This window comes from Leucoraja erinacea, chromosome 2 (genome assembly GCF_028641065.1).
Source record: "Leucoraja erinacea ecotype New England chromosome 2, Leri_hhj_1, whole genome shotgun sequence".
In the NCBI taxonomy this organism is placed as follows: Eukaryota; Metazoa; Chordata; class Chondrichthyes; order Rajiformes; family Rajidae; genus Leucoraja; species Leucoraja erinaceus.
In genome coordinates this window covers 134,294,684-134,321,138 of record NC_073378.1, presented here as the reverse complement: position 1 = coordinate 134,321,138, position 26,455 = coordinate 134,294,684, and the positions used below count along the sequence as shown (strand labels likewise).

Sequence of the window (26,455 nt, the reverse complement as noted above, 5' to 3'; positions counted from 1 at the left end):
CATATTTTCTCTCTCTCTCTCCTGACGATCCTTACTTTCTTTAGCATGCCTGCATTCCTGTTTTAATACTGTCACTGACTTCTCCTGACCCCCCTCGGTCAGGGGTATTCCTAGTTTCAAGGCATTACTCTGCCAACTGGCCGTTAAAGACCGTGCCTTTTCTTTGTTATAATGATCGATCCACAACTGAATGGCCTTTTTATATATTTTTTTTTTATCCGTTCTCCATATTACACTTTGGGCTCTGGATAACACACTCATGTCCTTGGAACCCCCTTCAGGCCATTCATCCTTCCCCAGTTTATGAATGAGTCCTCCCGACATACGCCTAAAGGTCTCCTCCATTTCTGGATGCAAGAAACATAGCTGATGTAATGGCCGGTCTGGGTGACAACTGGTGTCCATACCATTACCCATTTTTAAACTTATTACTATTACACACAATATTTCAGGGTTAACCGCGAGTCCTTGGTTCCACCGTATCTCACTCGGTCACTTCAATTCCTGACCTTCGCGTGGAGGATTTCCTCTCTTAACAACCAGTCTGAGGCGGACTTTCTGTGAGATACGGAGGTACCTTGGTCTCGGTTAACACTCAATACTTGCTAACTCTTTCAGGGTTAACCTAGAGCCCTTGGTTCCTCCGTATCTCACTCGGCCACTTTAAAGTGGACTTTCTGTGAGATATGGGGGTACCTTGGTCTCAGTTAACGTCTCAATACTAGTTAACTTTATTACACAAATATCACAACAAAATTTCAGGGTTAACCGTGAGTCCTTGGTTCCGTCGTATCTCACTCGGCCACTTTAAAGTGGACTTTCTGTGAGATATGGGGGTACTTTGGTCTCGGCTAACACTCAATACTTGCTAACTCTTTCAGGGTTAACCTAGAGCCCTTGGTTCCGTCGTATCTCACTCGGCCACTTTAATTCCTGACCTTCGCGTGGAGGATTTCCTCTCTTAACAACCAGTCTAAGGCGGACTTTCTGTGAGATACGGAGGTACTTTGGTCTCGGTTAAACACTCAACACACTGTTTACTCTTTCAACTAGTTAACTTCCTATACACAGTGCACTCCTCTTATATACCGTCTACGGTCCCCCTCTACGGGGTGTTTTATCCGCTCGATCAGACTAGGATAATCCTCGAGACGGCCCTATCCCCGTGCCCACAACCGGAATGTTCGGATGTCGTCCCACCAACTGACGCAAGTCAGCGAATTACCCTGCTACGCCGGGATACGAGGAAGGACCAAGAGGAGATTTAACTAAATCTACTCACTTGGCTGCGCACCCTTCACATCGATCCCGTCGCCCAGTGGATTCACTCGCCGGCTCGATCAGTCGCTGGTTGACATCCCACTTCTGACACCAAAATGTTGATTCACGTTTCTCTCTCACATCGGTTGTTTCGACAATAATCGACCAGGCACCAGGGTTGCTTTAAACGTACGTTTTATTGAGCAGGAATCTCCACACAGGTTACAACCTGGCAAAGAGTCAAGCTGCCTGCCCTTAATTGCAAGGCTCTTTATATGTTAATGCCACCGTTTAGCACCTCCCACATTCCCCCCGATCAAAGGACCAACACGTTGGGAGAATACAGGAAACCAAGTATGTCCATATAAGGGGATGTTAGAGGAACCACGCATAATCTCAGACCAGTACATTCCTTAGTCTTTCTGGCTAGGGGGGGGTTGTGTATTCCTCAATCTTGTCAGACTGGGCCTGTGATCCTTTATTCATGACTACACAGTAACTGCAAGAGATTGTGTATTCGCTCCTAGGCTGCTGTTCCAGCAAGTCTGGTCAGCAGCCATCTTATGTCCTTTGTTTCAGTCTACCTGGCCAACCATTTTGTCTTTCAGAACAATCTTATAACATTGATTCAGAATTTCTATTCATCAGTTACATCGCCCGGCGCGGCTTAAACAGCCGCAGCTAGCGCCCGCCGGGGGATCCAACATCAAGACCTGGAGCAGGGCCTTACATCGCCCGGCGCGGCTTAAACAGCCGCAGGACTTGCTAGCGCCCGCCGGGGGCTCCAACATCAAGACCCGGAGCAGGGCCTTACATCGCCCGGCGCGGCTTTAAATGGCCACGGGACTTGCTAGTGCCCGCCGAGGGCTTTGACTTTGACTTTGACTTTGACAACGGGAGAAGAATGGAGAGCAGGGAAGAGACAAGACTTTGCCTTCCATCACAGTGAGGAGGAGATTCACTGTGATGGATGTTTGTGTAAATTGTGTTGGTGTGTGTCTTGGTCCTTTTTCTTGTTTGCATGACTGCAGAAACCAAATTTCGTTTGAACTTCATGTGAGGTTCAAATGACAAATAAACGGTATTGGATTGTACATAGATCCCGCCCCTTCGAGGAAACCACCCAGAGCACTGGCCCCTAGTTACGGGCACTCACGAACATGGCGCACCTACGGACCATTGCCTTGGCTCTGTCCTGAAGGCGGTGGCTCAAATTCCCACACTCACTCTTCCCCGCCCTATTGACTACCCCGACCCCCAACAGTGAAGCCCAGACACAGAAGGTGCGCGGCAGTGCATGAGGCTTTGCGCAGGATTCGGTACGGCCAGAGCTCGGCGCGTCGCTGCGTTCGGCGGCTCCACCATTGCGGCAGCAAGTGCAGGCCTCTTTGCGTCACCACACATGGGCTCCGCGGCCTCGGGCCCGGGACGTACTGGAGATGATGGAAGTCTGTTAATTACAGAAAAAACCCCCCACCTGGGGACCGGATTATTTTGGGTTACGGGTCGCATTGGGCCCGGGGGCCGTAGGTTGCCGACCCCTGCCCTAATTGGAGAGAGCTGGAGTTCAGTAACGAGATACAGAATCTTAAGGAATGGCTGAGCAGTCAAAAGGCTCCGATTTTGTGGTTTCTGTGTTTTGTTATTAATGTCATTGGAAACATATATTGACACACATTATTTTTGTTTCAGTGAAGGTTTTGCATCGAGAGTTTTCCTTATTTTAATCTTCTGTTTTTCAATAACCTCCAAGCTAGGAAGAAGGTGAGGAAACCTTTAAAGTGGATCGCTGACTGCTACCACGCAGGGATGTCTGCAAGTGAACGAAGGAGAATCCAGAACAACTTCATGAGCGGGCAGCTGCGAGTGGTGGTGGCCACCGTTGCCTTCGGCATGGGGTTGGACAAGGCTGACGTCCGGGGGATCATTCACTACAACATGCCGAAGGGCTTCGAGAGTTACGTGCAGGAGATTGGCCGCGCGGGAAGAGACGGGAAGCCAGCCCATTGCCACCTCTTCCTCGACCCAGAGGTGAGGAGCTGATTGAGGTTGCTGAAACTCTGCTCTCTCCCCGTGTGCAGCAGGCTCCTTCGGGCGTCAGTGAATCGATGGATTCGTGTTTGGATTTACTGGAGACAAACCAGGGACTAGGAGATAAGTAAAAGTAAACTGCGTTTAATCGTAAAAGAACAAAGACAAGGGTGTTCAGATTCTATAATATTGTCCAAAAGCAAAAAGGTAAAGGGGATATTTAATAGAACTACTCAATATCATGGAGAGTTTGACGATCACACAAGGTGAAAGTGTTTCCATCGTCAAGTCAAGTCAAGAGAGTTTATTGTCATGTGTCCCAGATAGGACAATGAAATTCTTGCTTGCTGCAGCACAACAGAATATTGTAAGCAACAATACAGAATCAGAGGGCATGGATTTATGTAGATTGGAAGAAATTTAATGAAAGAATGAGATGGAGAGGGGGAGGGAGATTTTTATACACCAAGAAAAATACCAGATTCCCACTTAGCTTAATTCCTATTTAGAAGCCTATTTCCTTCGCTCCATAGATGCTGCTGCACCCGCTGAGTTTCTCCAGCTTTTTTGTGTACCTCCCACTTAGCTTAGTTTAGTTTGGAGATACAGCATGGAAACAGACTCTTCAGTCCATCAAGTCTGCACCAACCAACAATCCTGCACTAGTGCTATCCTGCACAACTTACAAAAGCCAATTAATCTACAAACCTGCACGTCTTAATTGAAAAAGGTTGTGGCTGCATCTTACTGCACACTGGTGCATTTTTACCAGTGAAGTGTTAACAACTGAGCCATGCTGTTCAATATCTTTTGCACAGGGTGGGGATATGAACGAACTGCGAAGGCACATCTATGCTGACACCGTGGATTATTACACCATCAAAAAACTGATGCAGAAAGTATTCCCTCCCTGCAAGTGCCGTGAAATCTATCAGAAGCAGCAGGACATCATCAGTGTAAGTTAACAATCTGCTTGCAGCAATTGGTCGATAGTTCTGCTCCTATGTCTTGGGTAAGATTAATACAGTGCAGAAACTGGACAAATTATGCAACGCATTGTGCGTATTTCTGCACCTCAAGGACTGCAGTGGTTCACCACCACCTTCTCAAGGGCAATTAAATGCTGGTTCAGCTGTGAAGCCCACAGTCCTTGAATGAGTCATTTTTGAAAAAAGTAATTAGGACTGTTTTTACATGTAAGGCCAATACTTTTGCCCATCCTGAATATTTGAACTGTACTGTCTGCTGATTCAATGGCGGTCCAATGTTTGCATTTGCTAAAAGTTGTGAGTTCAAGCCCTTCTCTAAAGACTTGAGTATGGTTATAATTGTACAGCACTGGAACAGGCCCTTCAGCTCACTATATCACTGCTGACCATCGTACGTATCTCTACTAATTCTATATATCAGCACCTGCTCCACATCCTATTATGTGTAGGAAGGAACTGTAGATGCTGTGGAATGAGCTTCCAGTGAAGGTGGTGGAGGCAGGTTCGTTTTTATCATTTAAAAATAAATTGGATAGTTATATGGATGGGAAGGGAATGGAGGGTTATGGTCTGAGCGCAGGTATATGGGACTAGGGGAGATTATGTGTTCGGCACGGACTAGAAGGGTCGAGATGGCCTGTTTCCGTGCTGTAATTGTTCTATGGTTATATGGTTATATGCTGCTTTACACCGAAGATAGACACAAAATGCTGGAGTAACTCAGAGAGAGAATTTCTTCAAAGTAAGCCAATTATGTTTTCGTGATTTGGGGTGCTTGCCCGGATGTTTCTTAAAGGTTATAAGAATATCTGCCTCCACCCACCCCTCAGGTGGTGTGTTCCAGGTTGAAGTCAGCCTCTAGAGCCCTTCCCAAAATTATAACATTTTGTGAGCTTTTGCTTTAGGTAGCCAGTTTTTGCTGTGTTGGAAATTAAGACTATAGAACCATTACGTCATAGCGTCATATAGCACAAGAGCCTTTGGCCCGACTCATCTATGCCAGCCAAAGTGCCTTTCTGAACTAATTGCATTTGCCTACCTTGGGCCCATATCCATCTAAACCTTTCCTATCCATGTATCTGTCCATAGTGTTTAAGAAGGAACTGCAGATGCTGGAAAATCGAAGGTAGACAAAAATGCTGGAGATAGCGGGTGCAGCAGCATCTATGGAGCAAAGGAAATAGGCAACGTTTTGGGCCGAAGCCCTTCTTGGGTTTCGGCCTGAAACGTTGCCTATTTGCTTCGTTCCTGCTGAGTTGCTCCAGCATTTTTGTCTACCATGTATCTGTCCAAATGTCTTTTAAGCATTGCAATTCTACCTACCTCCACCACTTCCTCTGTTAAGAAGTCACTCCTCAGGTTCTCTTTTAAATATTACCCTTCCCTCCCTGAACCTGTGCCCTCCTGATTTTGACTCCCACATCCTGCAAAAACGGATGCATCTTATTTCCTCCGACAGAGCGGGGAAATTGCAGATGATGAGATGATGGAAATCCCTGATCCATGTGAAGAGGGTCCTCCTGAGGAAGTTCAAAACCTCAAAGAATTAGGCAGGACTCCTCCGAGGATCTGCCACAGACACGAGCGAGCACTGCCAATGCAGAAAACTGTGGAAATGTTGGATATCCGGGAGGAAGGTAAGACTTTACTTTAGACTTTAGAGACACTGCACGGAAACAGGCCCTTCGGCCCACCAAGTCCATGTCGACCAGCGATCACCTCGTACACTTTTACCAAAGCAGATTAACCTACAAACCTGTACGTCTTTGACTGTGGGAGTGAACCAGAGCACCTGGAGAATACCCGCGCGGTTACAACGAGAACGTATAAACTCTGTACGAACAGCACCTGTAGTCAGGATCAAATCCGGGTCACTAGCGCTGTAAGGCAGCAACTCTAATGCTGCACCTCTGTACCGCCCCTTGCTGTGCAAGCAGCTGTACATTACTTTAGGGAATGACATCTGTTTTTTACACCTCCCTTGCTGTGAAAGATCTCATCACCAACAAAGAACTCTGATCATAATCAGAACAGCTCAGTTTGTTTCTCTGTCGAATACAAAACTGAGGAAATGTTATAAATGCAGAAAATTGACCCCGGGGAATGTTGGCACTAGGGTAATGCATGAAGAATGACGTGAGCCTGAGTTCACCTGGCAAAAGCATTGGATTAAAGCATATGACTGTACAGCACAGGTACTCGCACTTCAGCCCACAATGTCTGTGCCCAATATAATGCCAATTTAATCTCCTCTGCCTGCACGAGATCCATATCCCTCCATTCTCTGCATATTCATGTGCCAAGTCAAGTCAAGAGAGTTCATTGTCATGCGTCCCAGATAGGACAATGAAATTCTTGCTTGCTGCAGCACAACAGAATATTGTAGGCATAAATACAGAACAGAGCAGTGTGTCTATATACCATAGACCTTACATATACACATAAATAAACGGACAGACTGGTCTGTGAATGAGGAAGTCGAGGATCCAATTGCAGAGGGATGTGCAGAGACCCAGTTCTGAGAGTTTGGTAACCAGCTTGGAGGGGATGATTGTGTTAAATGCCGAGCTGTAATCAATGAATAACAGCATGACATATCAGTTTTTGTTGTCAAAGTGGTCCAGAGCGGAGTGGAGAGCCAGAGAGATTGCATCCACCGTTGACCTGTTGTGGCAATAAGCTAACTGCAGTGGGTCGATGTTCTTGTCGAGGTAGGGTTGATATGCGCCATAATCAACCTCTCAAAGCACTTCAATACCACAGACGTTAGTGCCACTGGTCGATAGTTGTTGAGGCACGTCACTTGCTCTTCTTGGGCACCGGTATTATTGATGCCCTTTTGAAGCAGGTGGGAACCTCAGACCTCACAAGTGAGAGGTTGAAAATGTCCATAAAAACGGTGCACCTGTAATATATATTACTTATTTTCCTGTAGCCACTATATTTAGCTTCATATTTTTTCATTTTAGAGACATTCTGAACAGATTTTTTGTTCATCATTCCACCCCAATTTTCTTGAGTTAAATTTTAAGTATATATATTCAATATAAAAGTAAACCGAACTGAAGGAAACCTATCTGAGTGCGATGTCCATTGTTGATTCGATATTTAGTTGTTGCGTCCTGGCGCTGAGTGATTTTTCCTGCTAGGGAGAGTGGTATTTGATGGTAGTCACATAAAGTTGGAGTAACTCAGTGCACCTGCTGCTTCTTTCAGCACTGTGGTGAAATGAAGTAAAGTCAAGTCAAATTGAGTTTATTGTCAAATGCACAAGCACAACAAAAGCACAAGGTACAATGAAAATCTTGTGAGCAATATCATCACTGACACATACTCAGACTACACACAAAAACAAATTTGACAGCAATTGCACACCAAAATTCTGAAAGAAGACTGCGAAAATAACAAGACATTAGTGCAAATCTCATTTAAAGAAAATGATCATTGATGGTAGTGCAGGAGGTGGTCCATAGTGTTCTGTGTCGACGTAGAATTAGTGTTGTACAAATTAGTTCAAGAACCTGATGGTTGTAGGAAAGCAACTGTTTCTGAACCTGGTGGTGTGGACTTCAGGATTCTGGACCTCCTGCCTGACAGTAGCAGTGTGAAAAGGGCATGACTTGTATGGTGGGGATCCTTGATGATAGATGCCACCTTCATGTGGCAGCACCTGGTGTAGATGCTTTTGATGGTGGGGAGGGCTGTACCCGTGATGGAGAAGGATGCATAGAAACATAGAAATTAGGTGCAGGAGTAGGCCATTCGGCCCTTCGAGTCTGCATCGCCATTCAATATGATCATGGCTGATCATCCAACTCAGTATCCCAGAATTGTACCTGCCTTCTCTCCATACCCCCTGATCCCCTTAGCCACAAGGGCCACATCTAACTCCCTCTTAAATATAGCCAATGAACTGGCCTCGACTACCCTCTGTGGCAGAGAGTTCCAGAGATTCACCACTCTCTGCGTGGTGGTCCAAAGTTCTTCTCATCTCGGTTTTTTAAAGGATTTCCCCTTTATCCTTAAGCTGTGACCCCTTGTCCTGGGACCTTCCCTAACATCGGGAACAATCTACCTGCATCTAGCCTGTCCAACCCCTTAAGAATTTTGTAAGTTTCTATAAGATCCCCTCTCAACTCTTCGATGCATCCACCACTCTCTGCAGCTTCTTGCATTGATATTGCTTTACCAGACCACAATACAACCAGTCGGGATACTTAACTCCTGTTCACTTTTGTAGGAATTGAGACTTTACTCTGCTACCTGGAGCTCCACCCCCAACACTGGCTGGAGTTGATCCACCCAACCTATTCAACCTGTCGCCTCACCTGTTACAACGGGCCTACACAGCTCCGGGCCACGGCAAGAAGGTAAACATTGTCATAAGGTCATATGAAATAGGAGTTGAATTTAGGACATTCAGCGCAGCAAATCTACTCTGCCATTCAATCATGACTGATCTATCTCTCCATCCTAACCTCCTTCTCCTGCCTTCTCACCATACTCTCTGACACCCATACTAATCAAGAATCTAGCTATCTCTGCCTTAAAAATATTCACTGATTTGGCCTCCACAGCCTTCTGTGGTAAATAATTCCACAGATTCACCACCCTCTGTCCAAAGAGTCCCTGTTCTAGTTGGATGTTGCACTCAGCAGGATGTGCAGGGTTTAAAAGTGGTCAAGAGAGTCTTTCACAAGAAAAGGCAAAGACATTGACATTTCACTCCCTACTCAAGCACACTGACCTTTTTGCCCATCTACACATCCAATTTGTCTGCATTATGTCCACATCCCTCTATACCTGATTTAAGTCTGGACTCCTCAGAAGGGTCTCGACCTGAAACGTCGCATATCCATGTTCTCCAGAGGTGCTGCCTGATCCTCCGAGTTACTCCAACACTATGTCTTCTGTAAACCAGCATCTGCAGTTCCTTGCATCTACAATTTGCTATTTAAGCGCCTCTCTAAAAAGCTCTTAAAGATAATAATAATAATAATGATAATAATAAATTTTATTTATGGGCGTCTTTCAAGAGTCTCAAGGACACCGTACAAAATTTAGCAAGTAGAGTAAAAACATGTAAGCGGAATGAAATAAATAGTAAAGACATCACCAGTACACAAATTAAAGACATAATTCAATCCAAAGACAAAAATCAAAAACACAATATGAAGAGAGAGCAGCGGCAGCTAAAGCGCGCCAGCGTACACTCTCCTTTCCGGCAGCCATCTTGGACACAAAATAAAATAATTATTTACACACAAAAAACCCATCCCCCCACAATGGTTACCACTGTGGGGGAAGGCACAATGTCCCAGTCCCCAACCCCAGTTCTCCCACAGTCAGGCCTATTGAGGCCTCCACAGTTGCCTCTACGGAGGCCCGATGTTCCTGGCCGTTCTCGCCGGGTGGTGTTGCTCCGGCGTCGGGAGAGTCCTCACAGCGGCTGGGACGGTTGGTACGGCCGATTCCCTGCCGGAGTCCGTGGCATTCCGAAGCCGACAGGGCCGCCCGCGTCGATTGGTGCTCCGAGGCTCCCGATGTTAAAGTCGGCGCCGCAGTCCTACAGCTCGACGGTGTTGATCACGGCGGTCTCAGCATACCGGAGCTCCAGCGCGATGACCCAGGCAAGGCATCGCCCGCTCCGCTCCACGATAGCGCTCCAGCGCTGTGCCGCCACCGAAGCTGAAGGTGCTGGGCGGTCCCCGCCAGGAAAACGCCGCTCCACTCCCGCTGGTAAACCGCAAGGACGGGTCGACAGTGCAGCCCGGGGAAAAAGGCAGTGGCCTAGAAAATAGTTTCCCCTTTCCCCTCCACATAAAAAAGTCAAATTCCCCAACAAACATAGGACAAAATTCACTAAAAACTAATTTAAAAAAAGTGAATTGAACGGACAGCTGCTGGTTAGCAGCCGTTCCCCAGGATGGCTCCTCAGATAGTGATAATATCTGATTCCCCTGGCAGCCCATTTCAGACATCAACTACTCTCCATATGTCTGTGTTTTTGATATCCCTACTATTTGAAACCCTTTACCATGGGGGAAAGATTTTGACCATTCATCCAATGCATGTCTCATAATCTTACATATTTCTATCAGGTCTCCCCTCAGACTCCCTCACACCCAGGCTTTCTAATATCTCTGCATAACTGAAGTCCTCCAATCCAGGCAACATTGAGTGTGTAGTAAAGAACTGCTGATGCTGATTTAAACTGATGATGGACACAAAAAGCTGTAGTAACTCAGCGGGACAGACAGCATCTCCGGAGAAAAGGAATAGTTGACGTTTCAGGTCCAGACCCTTCTTCAGTCTATCGCAATTTGCTCGTTTTATGTTCTTTTGTCCCTCAAGAACTCCATCTTTCATTTAATGACTGTTTAGTAACTGAAAGTGATGCTCACGTCTTTGTTTGCAGATGCCCTCCGGTGGCCGTGGCCCTTGCAAAAGAGCGCTTGTCCGGCATCGATCACACCCATTCCAGTTCAATAGAATTTGATGTGGTGGAGCTGGCAGATTCAATGGGATGGGAGCTGATCCCTGTCAAAGGAGAACTGAGGCGACTCCAGTGGATGATGACTCAGTGCAAGCAAGGTATCAACTTGGGCTGTTTGGGTTCATCCAGTGGGCACTCTAGTTTAGTTTCGAGATTCAGCACGGAAACTGGCCCTTCGGACTACCCAGTCCTCACCCACCAGTAATCCCCACATATTAACACTATCCTACATTCACTGGGGACAATTTACACATACCAAGCCAATTAACCTACGAACCTGTATGTCTTTAGAGTGTGGGAGGAAACTAAAGATCTCGGAGAAAACCCACTCGATCATGGGGAGAACGTACAAACTTCTTACAGACAGCACCCATGGCCGTGATGGAACCCGGGTCTCTGGCGCTGCAAGGCAGCAACTCTATTGCTGAGCCACCGTGCCGCCCTCTAGAGTAATACTAAGACTTTGTTCCACAATATCCTTATTCAAGGATGGAGAATATCTTCGAGACACCAGGAACTGCAGATGCTGGATTCTTGAGCAGAACACAAAGTGCTGGAGGAAATCAGCTGCTCAGGCAGCTTCTGTGGAGGGAATGGATAGGGTCCCGACCTGAAACTGGCTTGCCAATCTCTCCGCAGATACTGCCTGACCCGCTGAGTTATTCCAGCACTTTGTGTTTGCTCAAGCAGAATGACGTACATGTACAATGAATTTCAAAAGTCATGGGAGCAGAAGTCGGCCGTTCAACCCATCGAGTCTACTCCGCCATTCAGCCATGGCTGATCTATCTTTCCCTCTCAAATCTTGAAAATCATGAAAATTTTGCTTGCAGCAGCATCATAGACTCGGACAAACACAAAGACAAATTATACATAAATTGCAAACAAATTTTCTAAAAGAAGACCGACCGAAAAAACAAGACACCAGTGCAAAACGCAATTAGAGAAATAAAAGGTCCATGGTGGTGCAAGGGTGGTCCGTACTGTTCCTTTGCTGAGGTAGGATTTGGGTTGAGCAGGTCGGTTCAAAAACCTGATGGTTGTTGGAAGACATGGATAGGCCACATTTTGGGTTGGAGCAGTTCTTCAGGCACTAAATGTCTGGAGAGGGGTCCTGATCCGAAATGTCACCACTACAGCACTATTTGAATTTTTTTTGTAAACCAGCATCAGTTCCTTGTGTGTTGCTGTTGCTGAACCTGGTCGTGTGGGTCTGAGGGTTAAGAACTGCGACAAACCCACAGTCCTGCACGCTGGGCTGAATGGCGGATTCATTATGTCTCAGTATGTCGGCAACTACCTCTCGTGATCTTCTACCTTTCAAAGAGATTTCCTGTCACTCTTCCAGCAGATGTAGGCTAAACACTTTCTGTCTCTCCTCAAAGAGGAATGGCCTCTCCAGTGACTCATGCAGGTTTCTAGAGATGCACCATAGAAAGCACACTGTCGGGTTGCATCACTGCTTGGTTTGGGAACAGCTCTGCTCAAGACAGCAAGAAATCGCAGAATTGTGGATGTAGCCCAGTCTATTGCACAGACCAGGCTTCCCACCATTGACTTCATCTCACTTCACGTTGCCTCAGAAAAGGAGCCAACATAAACAAAAATATCCCAAAGCAATCAATCCTTCTCTATGTTCCCGTCAGAGAGTGGTGAATCTGTGGAATTCGCTGCCACAGAAGGTAGTTGAGGCCAGTTCATTGGCTATATTTAAGAGGGAGTTAGATGTGGCCCATGTGACTAAAGGGATCAGGGGGTATGGAGAGAAGGCAGATACGGGATACTGAGTTGGATGATCAGCCATGATCATATTGAATGACGGTGCAGGCTCGAAGGGCTAAATGGCCTACTCCTGCACCTATTTTCTATGTTTCTATGAACAGCTTCTACCCCTCAATTATCAGGCTTCTGAACAGTCCTCCCATAAGCTAGGGTGCTGTCCGATTCACCTGGGGGCATGAACATCGAATTCTCCCAATTTTGTTAGTCCTTGCTGTCTCCTCCCCTTCCTCAGTCCCCCTGCTGTCTCCTCCCATCCCCCAGCCTTCGGGCTCCTCCTCCTTTTTCCTTTCTTGTCCCCGCCCCCGATCAGTCTGAAGAAGGGTTTCGGCCCGAAACGTTGCCTATTTCCTTCGCTCCATAGATGCTGCTGCACCCGCTGAGTTTCTCCAGCTTTTTTGTGTACCTTCACCTCTACCTCGTTGTGGACATTGGACTTTGCTGAGAACTGTGTATATTCTGCACTCTTTTTTCCACTATTCTTTACCTGTTGTACTTGTTTGACTTGATTGTGTTGATGTATAGTATTATCTGATTAGTTTGAATAGCATGCTATACAAATGACTGCAGCTCGGTACCTAAATCCAGGAACTGTTCCTTGCTGCTGTCTCCTGCAGCTGCCACTCATATGCTCCTTTCCTCGCAGTATAGCGCAGCCTTTCTCCCTTGGCAAAACCGCGGGGCCTTGCACGGTCACTCGAAGGCCCAGGAACAAGTGGTGGGCACTGCCTGGTCCATCACGGGTATTAACCTCCCCACTGCCGAAGGGATCTACAGGAGGCAACCAATATCATCAAAGACCCACACCACCCCCTTCTCGCTGCTGCCATCAGGAAGAAGGTACAGAACCTCCAGGTTCAAGAACAGCTTCTTCCCACCAACCCGCAAGCTCTTGAACCACCCTGCATAGCCCTAATCACAGAAGGGGAAAGAAGAGTCTCGACCCGAAACGTCACCCATTCCTTCTCTCCAGAGATGCTGCCTGACCCGCTGAGTTACCCCAGCATTTTGTGTCTATCCCTAATCATATCTGTACCTCGGTACCGAATCAGTATGGAGTTTGTTTGGTTACACTATGTACTTTGCTTGTCACTATTGTGACCTGGTTATCAAGTTCTATTGATAATTTATTGTATTATTCATTGTTGTATGTTTAAGTGTTGCGTTAATGGGCCTATATAGCTGCAGCAAGTAAGAATTCCATTGTTCTGGTCCTGGTGCATCTGACTCCCCTGCAGCCGAGTCTTATTCCTCTCTGCCTTGCCAGGAACGCAGGGCACCGGGAAGAGTGGGGTGCACGTGGAGTTCGGGGAGCTCTCCTTCCACTTCCGATCGTATGGAGATCTGGAACACGAGGAACTGGATTACCTGTGTGAGTTTCTGCACCAGCGGGTGCTGGCCCACGAGAGGTCCGCACTCTTCCGCCTCAAAGCCTCCTTCAGGTCTTTTCGCAGGTGAGAGCGGCCTACCTCCACGAGGCAGGCCAGGGTAACGTGGGCGAGTGCTGGCGGTAGGTGGGAGGGAGGCAGACAGGTGGCTGCTGCTGAGTTTTAGTTTGTGGAGATACAGCATGGAAACAGACCCTTTGGACCAGCGACCCCCGATCATTAGCACTATCCTACACACCAGAGACCATTTACAATTTTTATCAAAGCCAATTAACCTACAAACCTGTACATCTTTGGTATGTGGGAAGAAACCGGAGCACCCGGAGAAAACCCATGCGGACACGGAGCAAACTCCTTACAGACAGCATGTGGACGCGGGATCAAACCCGTGTGTCTGATGCTGTCAGGGATCAACTCTGTCGCTGCCACCGTGCCACTGAGGTGAATGCGATGAACGGGGGGGGGGGGGGGGGGGGGGGGGGGGGGGGGGGGAAGCGGCTGAGATCCGAGGCCTGGATTGACCCAGGGTTGGTGGACTATACGGCAGCAGTTCCATTAGCTGACCATTGTTGTAACAAGCTGTGCCAATCAGCGTGTTACAACAATGGACTCGTCAGATGAAGCTCCTCGCTCCTTACCTGCCCGTGGTGCAGTGCAGATCCTCACAGTTGGTGCTGCATTCAGTGAAGTGATTTAATTAATGTCACGGGCCTCTTCACCTCTTTCTGTCTCCCTCCAGCGTGGCCTTTAAGAACTGCGGCATCTGTGCAGACACCGTTGATGTGGAGAAAAGCTCGCAGTTAAAGCAGCTGCTGAAGGACTATTTTAATCAGAACAACCTCCAGGATCATCACCCAGAGGAAGAGGAGGATGATTTAGACAGGGTGAAGGTGGGTACTCTTGGCTTTTGACTGTTCCTTGCGCTGGAAACGTGCAGATGCTAGTTCAGCCCATTGATGGACTCTGCACCCTTCTAGTCATTACAGGGTTAATATGGGACAGTCAGCATGGCTCTGAACACAAAAGGTCGTGTCTTACTGACTTGGTCAAGTTTCTTAAGGAGGTGATGAAGGTGTTTTTTTGGTTGTCGTCTTTTAGCAAATTCACGTGCTATTTATGTATAATTTGACTCTGTGTGTTTGTCCCAGTCTATGAACCTTTGATGCTGCTGGAAACATAATTGAATGGTGGTGTAGACGCGATGGGTTGAATGGCCTGCTTCTACTTCTATGACATCAACTTCACTGTACTTGTACCTCAGTGTACTTGAGCAAACACAAAGTGGTGGTGTAACTCAGCGGGAAACGCAGCATCTGTGGAGGGATTGGCTCGGCATCATTTTGGGTCGGGCCTATCCATTCCCTCCACAGGTGCTGCCTGACCTGAGTTCATTCAGCACTTTGTGTTCTGCTCAAGATTCCAGTATCTGCAGTTGCAGGTGTCAATTTGGTATGTCAATAATCAGGCATTATTGTCCCTTGACCCAGGCTTGTGGTGACATTGCACGTGGCCTGTTTAAAAGCTTCACATTGGATGAAGGTGTTGAAAGAATTCACCTGAAGGTGTCTCTTTATTTCAGTTCGACGACTGGGAGAATCACATTCGAGCGGACATCCGCCAGTTGCTGTCTCTCCGCAGTGATGAAAAATTCTCGGGCAGAGCGGTGGCGAGGATATTTCACGGGATTGGTAAAAGTTATTTTTCCCATTGTTTTAGTATCCCAGCGGAGCGGGATTACATTTGTTTCCATGGGTACTGCGTGATAACTTAACCAAGTTTACATGTGACACAAAAAGCTGGAGTAACTCAGCGGGACAGGGAGCATCTCTGGAGAGAAGGAATGGGTGACATTTGGGGTCGAGACCCTTCTTCAGACTGGTTAGGGATTTGGGAAACGAGAGATATAGACGATGATGTAGAGAGATAAAGAACAATGAATGAAAGATATGCAAAAAAGTAACAATGATGAAGGAAATATGCCATTGTTAGCTGATTGTTGTGTACAAATGAGAAAAACGATTTGGGTGGGGAGGGATAGAGAGAGAGAGAGAGGGAATGCCGGGGCTACCTGAAGTTAGAGAAATCAATACACCACTGGGCTGTAAGCTGCCCAAGCGAAATATTAGATGTTGTTCCTCCAATTTGCATTTAGCCTCACTCTGACAATGGAGGAGATCTAGAACAGAAAAGTCTGTGAGAATGGGACGGAAAATGTGACACTATTGGTGTGAGGCCAAATGAATCCTTCCGGATTCGTGGAGTTATACAGCACGGGAACAGGCCCATCAGCACAACTCGTCCATGCTGTCCCATCTAAGCTAGTCCTAGTTACCTGCTTTTGGCCCATATCCCTCTAAACTAGGGATATCAAACTCATTTTAGATCACGGGCCGGATTGGGCAAAATGCGACTTCATGCGGGCTGGATCAGTTCTGCACGCGTGAACGCACGTGCACGTGCTCCCACAGCTTTCGTTACCTTTGTTTTTTCAACCTGCTCTCTGGTGTGTCTCAGTCTCTGCTATAACTACAAAGTGTTTCACTTTATGAATTTTGTTTCTTATGAAGAATGCGTAGCAAGCATCACTTTTATGATTGTTATTAACTTACAGTCGTAGGTTACAAGAAAGTTGGAGAAAGCCAAAGCCCTGTCCCACTGTACGAGTTAATTCAAGTGTTCTCCCGAGTTTGCCCTGATTCGAACTCGGAGATTTACGGTAATGGCAGCTCGCAGGTACTCGGGGCTCTCAATATGTCCGCGTTTCCCGAGTACCTGCCGTTAGCGTTACGAGCCGCTAAGAGACGTCCCCGAGCTCCGACGTACCCGCTACGTACATTCTACATGCTTCGTTTGATTTTTTTTTAAACTCGGGAGAGCTCTTGAATGAACCTGTACAGTGGGACAGGGTTTAAAAGAAAATAAGATGCTATTTTGGCTAAGATTGTTTTGGGAGCCACACCCTTTCCATTAATAAACCATTTGAAATCGAACGTTAGCAGACACAAATGTAAACCTAACAAAACAAATTGTAAATGTAGGCTACACAACTGCACCTAATTATTATTAGCCTGCTTCCAACAATCAAACTCAGACAATGAACACGGCCTCAAATTTTTAATGAAGTGATCACATTTACAATAATAGATAGAAAATGAATGAATCACAATATTATGACACTCAATATTTGATAATGCATTTTGCTTACATGTCGCAGTGCATCAAACCGTGTCACTAATTTTTCACTTGCTGCTTCCAGACACCTGACATCTCTTGGCTTTAACCAGCCTGTCAACATCAGGGACCAGTTTCTGGGCAGTTGTGATTTTCATAATGTCATTTAGATGTGTGTGTGTCAGCTGCGAGCCCAGTTAGCATTTGTTAATGTTCATTAAGGAGAACGCTTGCTCACAGAGATATATTGTCCCGATCATGCCAAGGATCTTTGAGGTCTGTCAAAGTCTGTCATCTTGGGGTACATCGGTCCCAGGTAGTGATAGAATGAGTCTAGACCCACAGTCTTAAATTTATATTTCAAAGCCGAGTTACACTCAACTTCAATTGGATCCATTTGGAGTTCCTCTGGCACATCTGATGCTGCGTTGATGGCAAACGGAATAGTGACAATTCCTTCTCGAGGCGAGTGAAGACTTGGAAACGATTCTGAAACTGACTTTTCAGCCGTGATATTTTGTCCTTGTACCTGTCCATGTTGTCATTATTCCCATGAGCGACACACACAGACTGCAAAGAGGAGAAATGAGCTGGGTTGCTCCGGGATAGCTGCATTTCCCACAGGCCTATTTTAATTTGAAAGGCACGAATGCTGTCGTAGTATTCCGTAACAAGTTTGTTGCAGCCTTGCGTGTTAACATTAAGCACATTTCAGTGCTCTGTTATATCCACCAAAAACACAAGATCATGAAGCCAGTCTGGGTCATCCAACTCTGCCACAAGCTTTCCTTTCTCGTTCATGAATAGTCCAATTTCCGCACGTAATTGAAAAAAACGTTTGAGCACAACCCATCTGCTCAACCAGCGGACATCAGTGTGGTAGGGTAGGCCGTGCCCCATATTACATATTACTGCTCTAATGAAATTAACCGTTTTGATTACTACATCCATCACATTGTCCATTTTCAGGCTCCTGCTTCATAACTGCTACAATGAAAATTCCAGAATTCCTGCTCTGGATTCTCTGTCTGAACCTTCTCTTTGAGTTTTTCCCGACCATGGACGGTGTGTGCCACCTGTTGCCATGCTGACAGAGTGTCCATGGTGTCAGCTCCCAGTGTGTCCAAGGCCTCGACCAGGCTGGAGAAAACGTTATTTGCCGATGTGGTGTTTGTCATAGGCACCATCTCCACAAACTCCTTGGTGACGGTCAAAGATGCATCAACACCACAAATAAATATTCCCAATTGAGCTACATCAGTCACGTCGGTGCTCTCATCAATTGCGATAGAGAAGGCAGTAAATGACTTCACTTTGTCTTTTAGTTGACTGTTCAAATCTCCTGCAAGGTCCCCGATTCTCTCTGCCACAGTATTTCTTGACAAGCTGATATTCCCAAAAGCCTGTCTCTTCTCAGGGCCCACCAGATCAGCCGTCATCAGCATGCATGCTTTGATGAATTCCCCCTCTGAGTATGGCTTCGACGCAGCAGCTATTTTGTTGGCAATAACATAGCTGGCCTTGACCGTTCCATCATGAGTCTCTCGGCTTTGGATGAACACTGACTGCTGTTTTTTCAGAGCTGCTTCAAGCTCGTTTACCTTTTGCATTCTGAGTCGTCCTGAGTACTTGTCATATTTTTCTCCATGTGTCGTTTGATGTTGTACTCTTTTGCCACAGCTACTTGTTGCGAGCATATCAGACTCACGGGTTTGCCGTTGACCTCAGAAAAAAAAAAACGATCTTTCCAATTATCGTTGAATATCCGATCTTCGATGTCACCTTTTCTTGGAAGGCATTTTGAACCACAGTAGCAAACAGTCTCGGCCTTGCAGGTAGACAAAAGTGCAGCAGCATCTATGGAGCGAAGGAAATAGGCAAAGTTTCGGGCCGAAACCCTTCTTCAGACTCAGTCACACTCAGCCTTACTGCAGGTATGCGCAGTGGGCCCGGTAGCTGCGTGTTCACAGTTGGGGAAGGCTTGCCGGGCCCACCGCCATTTTGAGATCGCCATTTTAACTGGCGTCACAACGGGAACGGGTAAGTGTTGGACTATTGCGTTGGGGTCGGGGACCCAACGGGTCTGCACTCGGTCTAGTACATAATAAATGGTTGAATATACTTTTTTTCACCCACCAAAACATCCTCTTGGCAGGCCATATTGGACCTCTTCACGTTTGACACCCCTGCTCTAAACCTTTCCTGTCCAACTGCTTTTTAAATGTGGTAATTACATTCATCTCTACCATTTCCTCATTCTGTATATGTGCCTCTTAGGTCCCCATTAAATGCTTTTCCTCTCACCTTAAACATATACCTTCTAGTTCTTGATTCCCCAACTCTGGGGAAAAAGACTGTGCACGTTGACTTTATTTTTGCCCCTTAGACTTTATACACTCCATCACATTACCCCTCAGCCTCCTACATTCTAAGAAATAAAGTCCTAGCCTGCCCAAACTCTCCTGGCAACATCCTTGTAAATAATCTCTGCACTCTTTACAGTTCAATGGCATCTTTTTCCTGTAATGGGGCAACCAAAACAAACCACAGTAATCTAAATGTGGCCTCACCGACGTCTTGTACAACTGCAACATAACATCCCAACTTTCATACTCTGGTCCCTGACTGATGGTGGCAAGCTTGCCAAAAACCACCTTATCTACCCGCGACACCAATTTCAGGGAACTCATGACTTGTACTACTAAAGCCCTCTGGTCTACAACACTCCTCGAGGCCCTACCATTCACAGTGAAAGTCCTGCCTTGGTTTGGCTTATATGGACTTTTCAGCCCATTGAATCTGCACTCATCAACAACCAACCCGGCTACATTAATCCCATTTATTACTCTTCCCTCATTCCCAGCAATTTTCCATAAATACCACAGCCTGAAGACTCTAGGGGCAATGTACAGAGGCCAGTTAATCTACAAACCTGCATGCCTTTGAGATGTGGGAGGAAACCAGAGCACCATTGGTCACAGGGAGAACATGCAGACCACACAGACCGCGTGTTGGACACCCGTAGTTAGGATGGAACCAGGGTCTCTGGTGCTGTGAGGCAGTAACTCTACCCGCCGAGCCACTATGCCGCCTATCTTCTGGCTTGTGTTCGCACTCACTCCACTCTGACCCCTGGCTGGAGAACGAGTCCACTATTGCTTTACCTTTAAATCCATTCAACTCTGGGCTCTGATCCCATCTCAGACAGAAACCCAACACTCGTTGAAGACAAGTCCCGACCGAAACATCACCCATCCTTTTCCCCCAGAGATGCTGCCTGACCCGCTGAGTCACTCCAGCACTTTGGTATAAACCAGCATCCTCAGTTCCTTGTATCAACTTGTTAAGCCTTTTTTATTAACACTTTCCTGATTTTATTTTCTCCTCTTCTAGAGAGCCCTTGTTATCCGGCGAAGATTTATGGACGGGATCGAAGATTCTGGAGAAAGTATCTCAAAATTGACTTCAACAAAATAATGCAGGTAGCAAAGGAGGAAATTATCGCAATGAAGCATTGAGGTATTCTGGGTGTGGATACATGTACATTGTTGGAAGGAGCAGCAGTAGGAGCCTGTAAACATTCTGCAACTTCCATGGTCTTGACGTGAGAGATGTGACAACGAGAGGACAGGTAGCAAGGCCAACGTATTCTGTAGGGCCTGAGGCAGGACCACAATGCCACCTGTTCTCCTCTTTCCATCCAACTCCGAGAAACAGAAAGAAACGCCGTTGGGAAATGTGATTTTAATTTTTTTTTATAAATAGGTTGTTTTATCATAAATAAATTTTGCTCTGAGCATGGTGTGGTCTCTATTTCTGAAGCATGTTCATTGTTCATAACATAAAAACAGCAGGAGCTGCCCATTCCACCGGGAGCCTGGTCTGTTCGATGGCGATTGATCTAACCTTGTCTGTTCCACTGGCGTGTAATTCTGCAAAGGTCCACTTGTCTACGACAGCCTTCCTCGCCTCCCCAGGACAGAGAATCAATCCACAACCCTGGGACAAGTAACCCAGCGAAGGAGAAGGTTGAATGGCCGCATAATTTTGAGACAACAGCCATTCACTGAAGCAAGGAGGTTTGATGTTTCCTTGATAAATTGAGGATGGTTCTTCATCAAAAAAAAACTGAAAATCTAGTGCCGATCTCCGTCAACAAATAAGTACTCGAAGCCTGAGGGTTTTAAAGACGGATAAATCCCCTGGATCCGATGGGATTTGTAGCAAGCTGCTACGGGAAGCAAATGATTGAGGGGGCACAGACTGTGATTTTTAAATATTCACTCAACAACAGTACCAGATAACTGGAGGACAGCAGCTGTGGTTTCCCTTGTACAAGCCTGGTAACTATACACCTGATCCAACATCAGTCGGTGGGAAGATGCTGGAAAGCTTCTGAGGGGAGAGGCTACAGCAGAAAGATCCAGGAGTACAAGTACATAGTTCCCTGAAATTTGTACCACAGCTACATGGGATGGTAAAGATGGCTTTTGGTACATTGATCTTCATCAGTATAAAGGTTGGGGTGTTATGTTCTGGTTGTACAAGACGTTGAGACCGCATTCAGAGAATTATGTTTAGTTTTGGACATCCTGCAAGAGGAAGGGTGTCATGAGCTGGAACAAGTGCAGATATGATTTTAGAGGATTTGAGGGCCTGGGTGTATAAAATCATGAGGGGAATAGAAGTGGTGAATGCACAGTCCTTTACTCACAATAGGCGAACCAAGAACCAGAGGCCATAGGTTTAAAGCGAAAGAGGCAAGATTTATTCACTCAGAGGGTGAAGTGTATATGGAATGAGCTGCCAAATGAGGTAGTTGAGACAGGTACTATAAAATCTACAACTGAAGAGGACTTGATCCATGGTCGATTGCTGAAAATAGTTGGCAAAGGCATGTCACAAACAGATTCCATACAACTCCACCAAGACAAACTCAATTCATTCTTCAACTTTAATTTCTTCAATTCTAAAGACAAATATCAGCAGGTATGTATTTTACAATCTTCCAAAATGGACAAATTAAGGCAGATGCAGTGTAGAATTGTATTGCGAAGGACCCAACCAATGGGACAACCTACCCCTGGTCTCCAGATCCTTGGGATGGCGGCAGAGAGCCAAGGACAAGCCTGGAGATGGGCGGGTTCCCCCCACAGTACCAATCCCCACGGGTAGCGGATCAAGGCCAGAGCAGCAGCAGCGGGAGAACCATAGTGCGCAGGGTTGGCGCTTAGTGCAGTCCTCAGGTCTTGGCCGCAGGCTTCTTCCAGCGGCAGGTGATGAGGTACTGAGGGTAGGCCTGGGTGTCGTGGAACACCACGAATATGCGGGGCTTCTCGCAGTCGTCCACCACGCTGTCAAACCTGAGGGATAGCTGGCTATTGTCCTTCAGCGGAGGGATCTTCAGCTTGCCGTCGCCCTTTGTGTACGACCCCGTCAGGACCTTCACCGCAAACACAAACTTCAGGCCTTCCGGGTTTGGCGGGGAGTACTGGTCGTCCACCGACACGATGGCTTGGCCTGCAAAGTAAACGCCCTGGCCGTAGACGGCCGCTGGAGGGCAAGACGGACAAATGGTCAGTGGGCTGGCGGTCCTCCCCCCCCCTCCTCCCCCCCTCCCTCCCCCCCCCCCCCCCCCCCATTTACCCCCCCCCCCCCCCACATCTCTGCCTCCTCCCTCCTCCACATCCCCCCCCACTTCCCTCCCAAGTCCACTCCGACCATCGATCACCCGTTCACTAACATTCTGTTATCCCACTTTCACACCCACTCCTTGCACATAAAGGGGCAACTTTTTTTAGAGACCAATTAACCTACAAATCTACACATCTTCAGGATGTGGGAAGAAACTAGAGCACCCTGAGGAAATCCACACGGTCAAAGGGAGAACATGCAAACTTCACACAGACAGCACCCGAGGTCAGGTTCGAACCAGGGTCTCTGGCACCACTCAGCTGCCCAGCAGGGGACAAAGCAGGGTCCCCGCCAGAAGCATCGTATGACTGTCCATTTCCTCCAGCAGTGTGCTTCTTGCTCTTGTTTCCAGCATTTGCAGACTCTTGCATTTCCACCAAGCTTGTAAGACTTGGGTAGTTGTTTGGAGAGCAGATGTAACTGGTAATATAGCACACAATCAAGCTGGAACAAGCTGCCAGAGCCAGTGGCATGGGGTGGTATGACTACCACGTTTAAAAGACATTTGGACAAGTACATAGATAGAAAAAAGAGGTGGGATATCAGTCAAATTGGAGCAGCTTGGATGGGGCATCTTGGTTAGCATGGATGAGTTGGGCTGAAGGGCCAATAATGGATAGATCACAATTGATACACCCTTAATAGCCTCCAACTGAACCAAACGCTGACAGGGCAGGAGTTACAGGGGACAAGTTTCACTGGAATGGCAAATCCCTCTTCCTTGGATTCACTGCCACAGCTCATTCTGATCCACCCATGGCATGGCCATAGATCATTGGTGTATCCACCGGAAAATCCTATTGCATGTCAAGTCAAGTCAAGTTTATTCGTCACATACACATATGAGATGTGCAGTGAAATGAAAAGTGGCAATGCTCGCGGACTTTGTGCAAAAAAACAAACATACAACCAAACAAACTGCAAAATTGCAAGGACTAAACTGAGGGAGAAACCAGGTTGTGCTTGACATCAGCACTCTGGAGACCCTTTCGCTCATCTCCTCTGTGTCAAGTTTTCATTTCTCCTGGGTTTCCTACGGGTGCTCCAGTTTCCTCCTACATTACCAAGACCTGCGGGTATGTAGGTTAGTGTTATTCCACTGAAGTGGCCTCACGGGGTGGGTTTCCTACCGTTCTTCCCACAGAAGCTCCTGTTGAATCCATGCACGTAGATCTCTTTGGCGCTCTCCTCGCTCGTTCCGTGGAAGAGGACTCGCTCGACATCAGTCTGTGTGGCCTCCATGCTGGCTTTCTTCACCATGTACTGCTGGTACAGCAACGGATTGTTCACCACCTCCACCTGAGATGACAAACAAGGAGAAATCCTGTTAAACTCTGGCGAGCAGGCTGGGGGCAGACCACCCGCACCCTCGGGGGCACTCTGGGGAGTTGAGGGGGGTCAGCTGTGGGAGGAACCCCTTGGCACAGAGTAGGTAGGTACATTTGACAGTAAAATATCAGTGAACCATTGCTCTGATTCAATCCAAATACCATGACGTCAACCACAGGGACCTTTTGGTTGACCACAAACCACAATCTCTGTATTCTTGTCTGAAGAAGGGTTGCGGCCCGAAACGTTGCCTATTTCCTTCGCTCCATAGATGCTGCTGCACCCGCTGAGTTTCTCCAGCTTTTTTGTGCAACCATCTCTGTATTCTTCATGTGCTAGATTGGGAGATTGTGAATTCATCCTTACATCAGAGGAGGTCAAGTGACAAAGTCAACATAATCTCCAAGGCCATTGTTTTTTTGTGACAGTACATACTGATACAGTATACCAGTTAAAAACACAATTTTCGAATTTTTAGAAATTTAATTTTTAACGTGTCTATTTTAAATTTAATTATCAGTTTATTAAATAGAAGTAGATTGATCAAAACAGAAAAGGGGAGTATAATGATGGAAAAAAATTGTTGTTAAAATCCAGTGTTTGTACCATGGGTAGGTTGCTAGTGGTTAGTTTTCTACAAACTAAAACAAGGTTATTCTAGTGTGTAAGAAGGAACTGCAGATAGAAACATAAAAATTAGGTGCAGGAGTAGGCCATTCGGCCCTTCGAGCCTGCACCGCCATTCAATATGATCATGGCTGATGGTTCAAACTGAAGATAGACACAAAAAGCTGGAGTAACTCAGCGGGACAGGCAGCATCTCTGGAGAGAAGGAATGGGTGATGTTTCGGGTCGAGACCCTTCTTCAGACTGGTTTGGGATAAAATAAACGAGAGATATAGATGGAGATGTGGAAAGATATAGAACAATGAATGAAAGATGCACAAAAAGTAACGATGGCAAAGGAAACAGGCCATTGTAAGCTGTTTGTAGGGTGAAAATGAAAAACTAGTGCAATGGGTGGGGGAGGGATAGAGAGAGGGAATGCCGGGGCTACCTGAAGTGAGGGAAATCAATATTCATACCACTGGGCTGTCAGCTGCCCAAGCGAAATATGAGATGCTGTTCCTCCAATTTGCGTTTAGCCTCACTGACAATGGAGGAGATCTAGGACAGAAAGGTCTGTGTAGGAATGGGAAGGAGAATTAAAGTGTCCAGCAACCGGGAGATCAGGTTGGTTCAGGCGGACTGAGTGAAGGTGTTCCGTGAAACGATCGCCCAGTCTGCGTTTGGTCTCGCCGATATACAGGAGTCCACATCTTGAACAACAGATACAGTGGATGAGGTTGGAGGAGGTGCAAGTGAACCTCTGCCTAACCTGAAAGGACTGTCGGGGCCCCTGGACAGAGTTGAGGGAAGAGGTGTAGTGACAGGTGTTGCATCTTCTGCGGTTGCAGGGGAAAGTACCTGAGGAGGGGGTGGTTTGGGTGGGAAGGGATGAGTTAACCAGGGAGTTGCGGAGGGAACGGTCTCTGCGGAAGGCGGAAAGGGGTGGAGATGGGAAAATGTGGCTCGTGGGGGGATCTCGTGGAGGGGCGGATCTTGTTTGCGGTGGCGGAAATGTGTTGTTTGCGACGGCTGATAGGGTGGAAGGTAAGGACTAGGGGGACACTGTCTGTGTTGTGACTAGGGGGAGGGGGGACATGGGCGGAACTGCGCGGTACCGAGGAGGCACGAGTGAAGGCCTCATCTATGATGGGAGAGGGGAACCCCAGTTCCCTAAAGCAGCGCTTCTTAAACTATTTCAGTGTCATTCACCCTTGAGTCTTTATCACAAAATTTCGTTTAAATTTTCCTATGTTTTGTTTTGGTAATTTTCATCTTATTCTCCCTTGGGAATAATTTTATATATAATTTATTTTGTCACATGAGCAAAAAACATAAATAACTTGTTTCTTAAGTTTATTTTATTCAACTTTTTAAACATCCTAAAAATATGTAAAGAAAACTAGGAGTGAAAACAAAAAAAAATGTAATTACCACTGGAGTTGGAAAATCATTCTATTAGAATGATAAAAAAAACATTCCAACATCTAAGCACTGGACTTCTGCCCCATCCACCCCTTTTGGGCTTTGATTACTGAGGTTTTATTCTTGAAAAACTAGCTCAAAAATACATGGACTTCCATAAAAGGTTATATCACAGTAAATGTGGGAAATATCCTGCTACTTTGAAATTAGGAAACCACAGGTAGAGTGAAAAAAACATCAAATTTCCAGCTTCACTGCCATTAAAACCAATGAGCTTACTAACCACT

At 46.6% G+C, this 26,455-nt stretch overlaps 2 protein-coding genes across 2 annotated transcripts in view; one reads left to right on the top strand and one right to left on the bottom strand.

Annotated features, from left to right (window-relative positions):
* recql4 (RecQ helicase-like 4) overlaps positions 1 to 20,911 on the top strand; it is an 82,655-nt gene extending 61,744 nt beyond the window's left edge. The window contains exons 17-25 of the mRNA XM_055648926.1: positions 3,014 to 3,291; positions 4,110 to 4,247; positions 5,740 to 5,917; positions 8,521 to 8,650; positions 10,699 to 10,874; positions 13,823 to 14,009; positions 14,683 to 14,833; positions 15,523 to 15,631; positions 20,508 to 20,911. Coding sequence (XP_055504901.1) covers positions 3,014 to 3,291; positions 4,110 to 4,247; positions 5,740 to 5,917; positions 8,521 to 8,650; positions 10,699 to 10,874; positions 13,823 to 14,009; positions 14,683 to 14,833; positions 15,523 to 15,631; positions 20,508 to 20,632 — 1,472 coding nt within the window. The 3' untranslated portion in view covers positions 20,633 to 20,911. The remainder of the gene's footprint in view (positions 1 to 3,013; positions 3,292 to 4,109; positions 4,248 to 5,739; positions 5,918 to 8,520; positions 8,651 to 10,698; positions 10,875 to 13,822; positions 14,010 to 14,682; positions 14,834 to 15,522; positions 15,632 to 20,507) is intronic.
* Positions 20,912 to 22,054: 1,143 nt separating this feature from the next.
* parp10 (poly(ADP-ribose) polymerase family member 10) overlaps positions 22,055 to 26,455 on the bottom strand; it is a 45,248-nt gene continuing 40,847 nt past the window's right edge. The window contains exons 10-11 of the mRNA XM_055648949.1: positions 23,939 to 24,107; positions 22,055 to 22,667 (exon numbers count right to left, since the gene is read on the bottom strand). Of these exons, the coding sequence (XP_055504924.1) occupies positions 22,357 to 22,667; positions 23,939 to 24,107 (480 nt within the window). The 3' untranslated portion in view covers positions 22,055 to 22,356. The remainder of the gene's footprint in view (positions 22,668 to 23,938; positions 24,108 to 26,455) is intronic.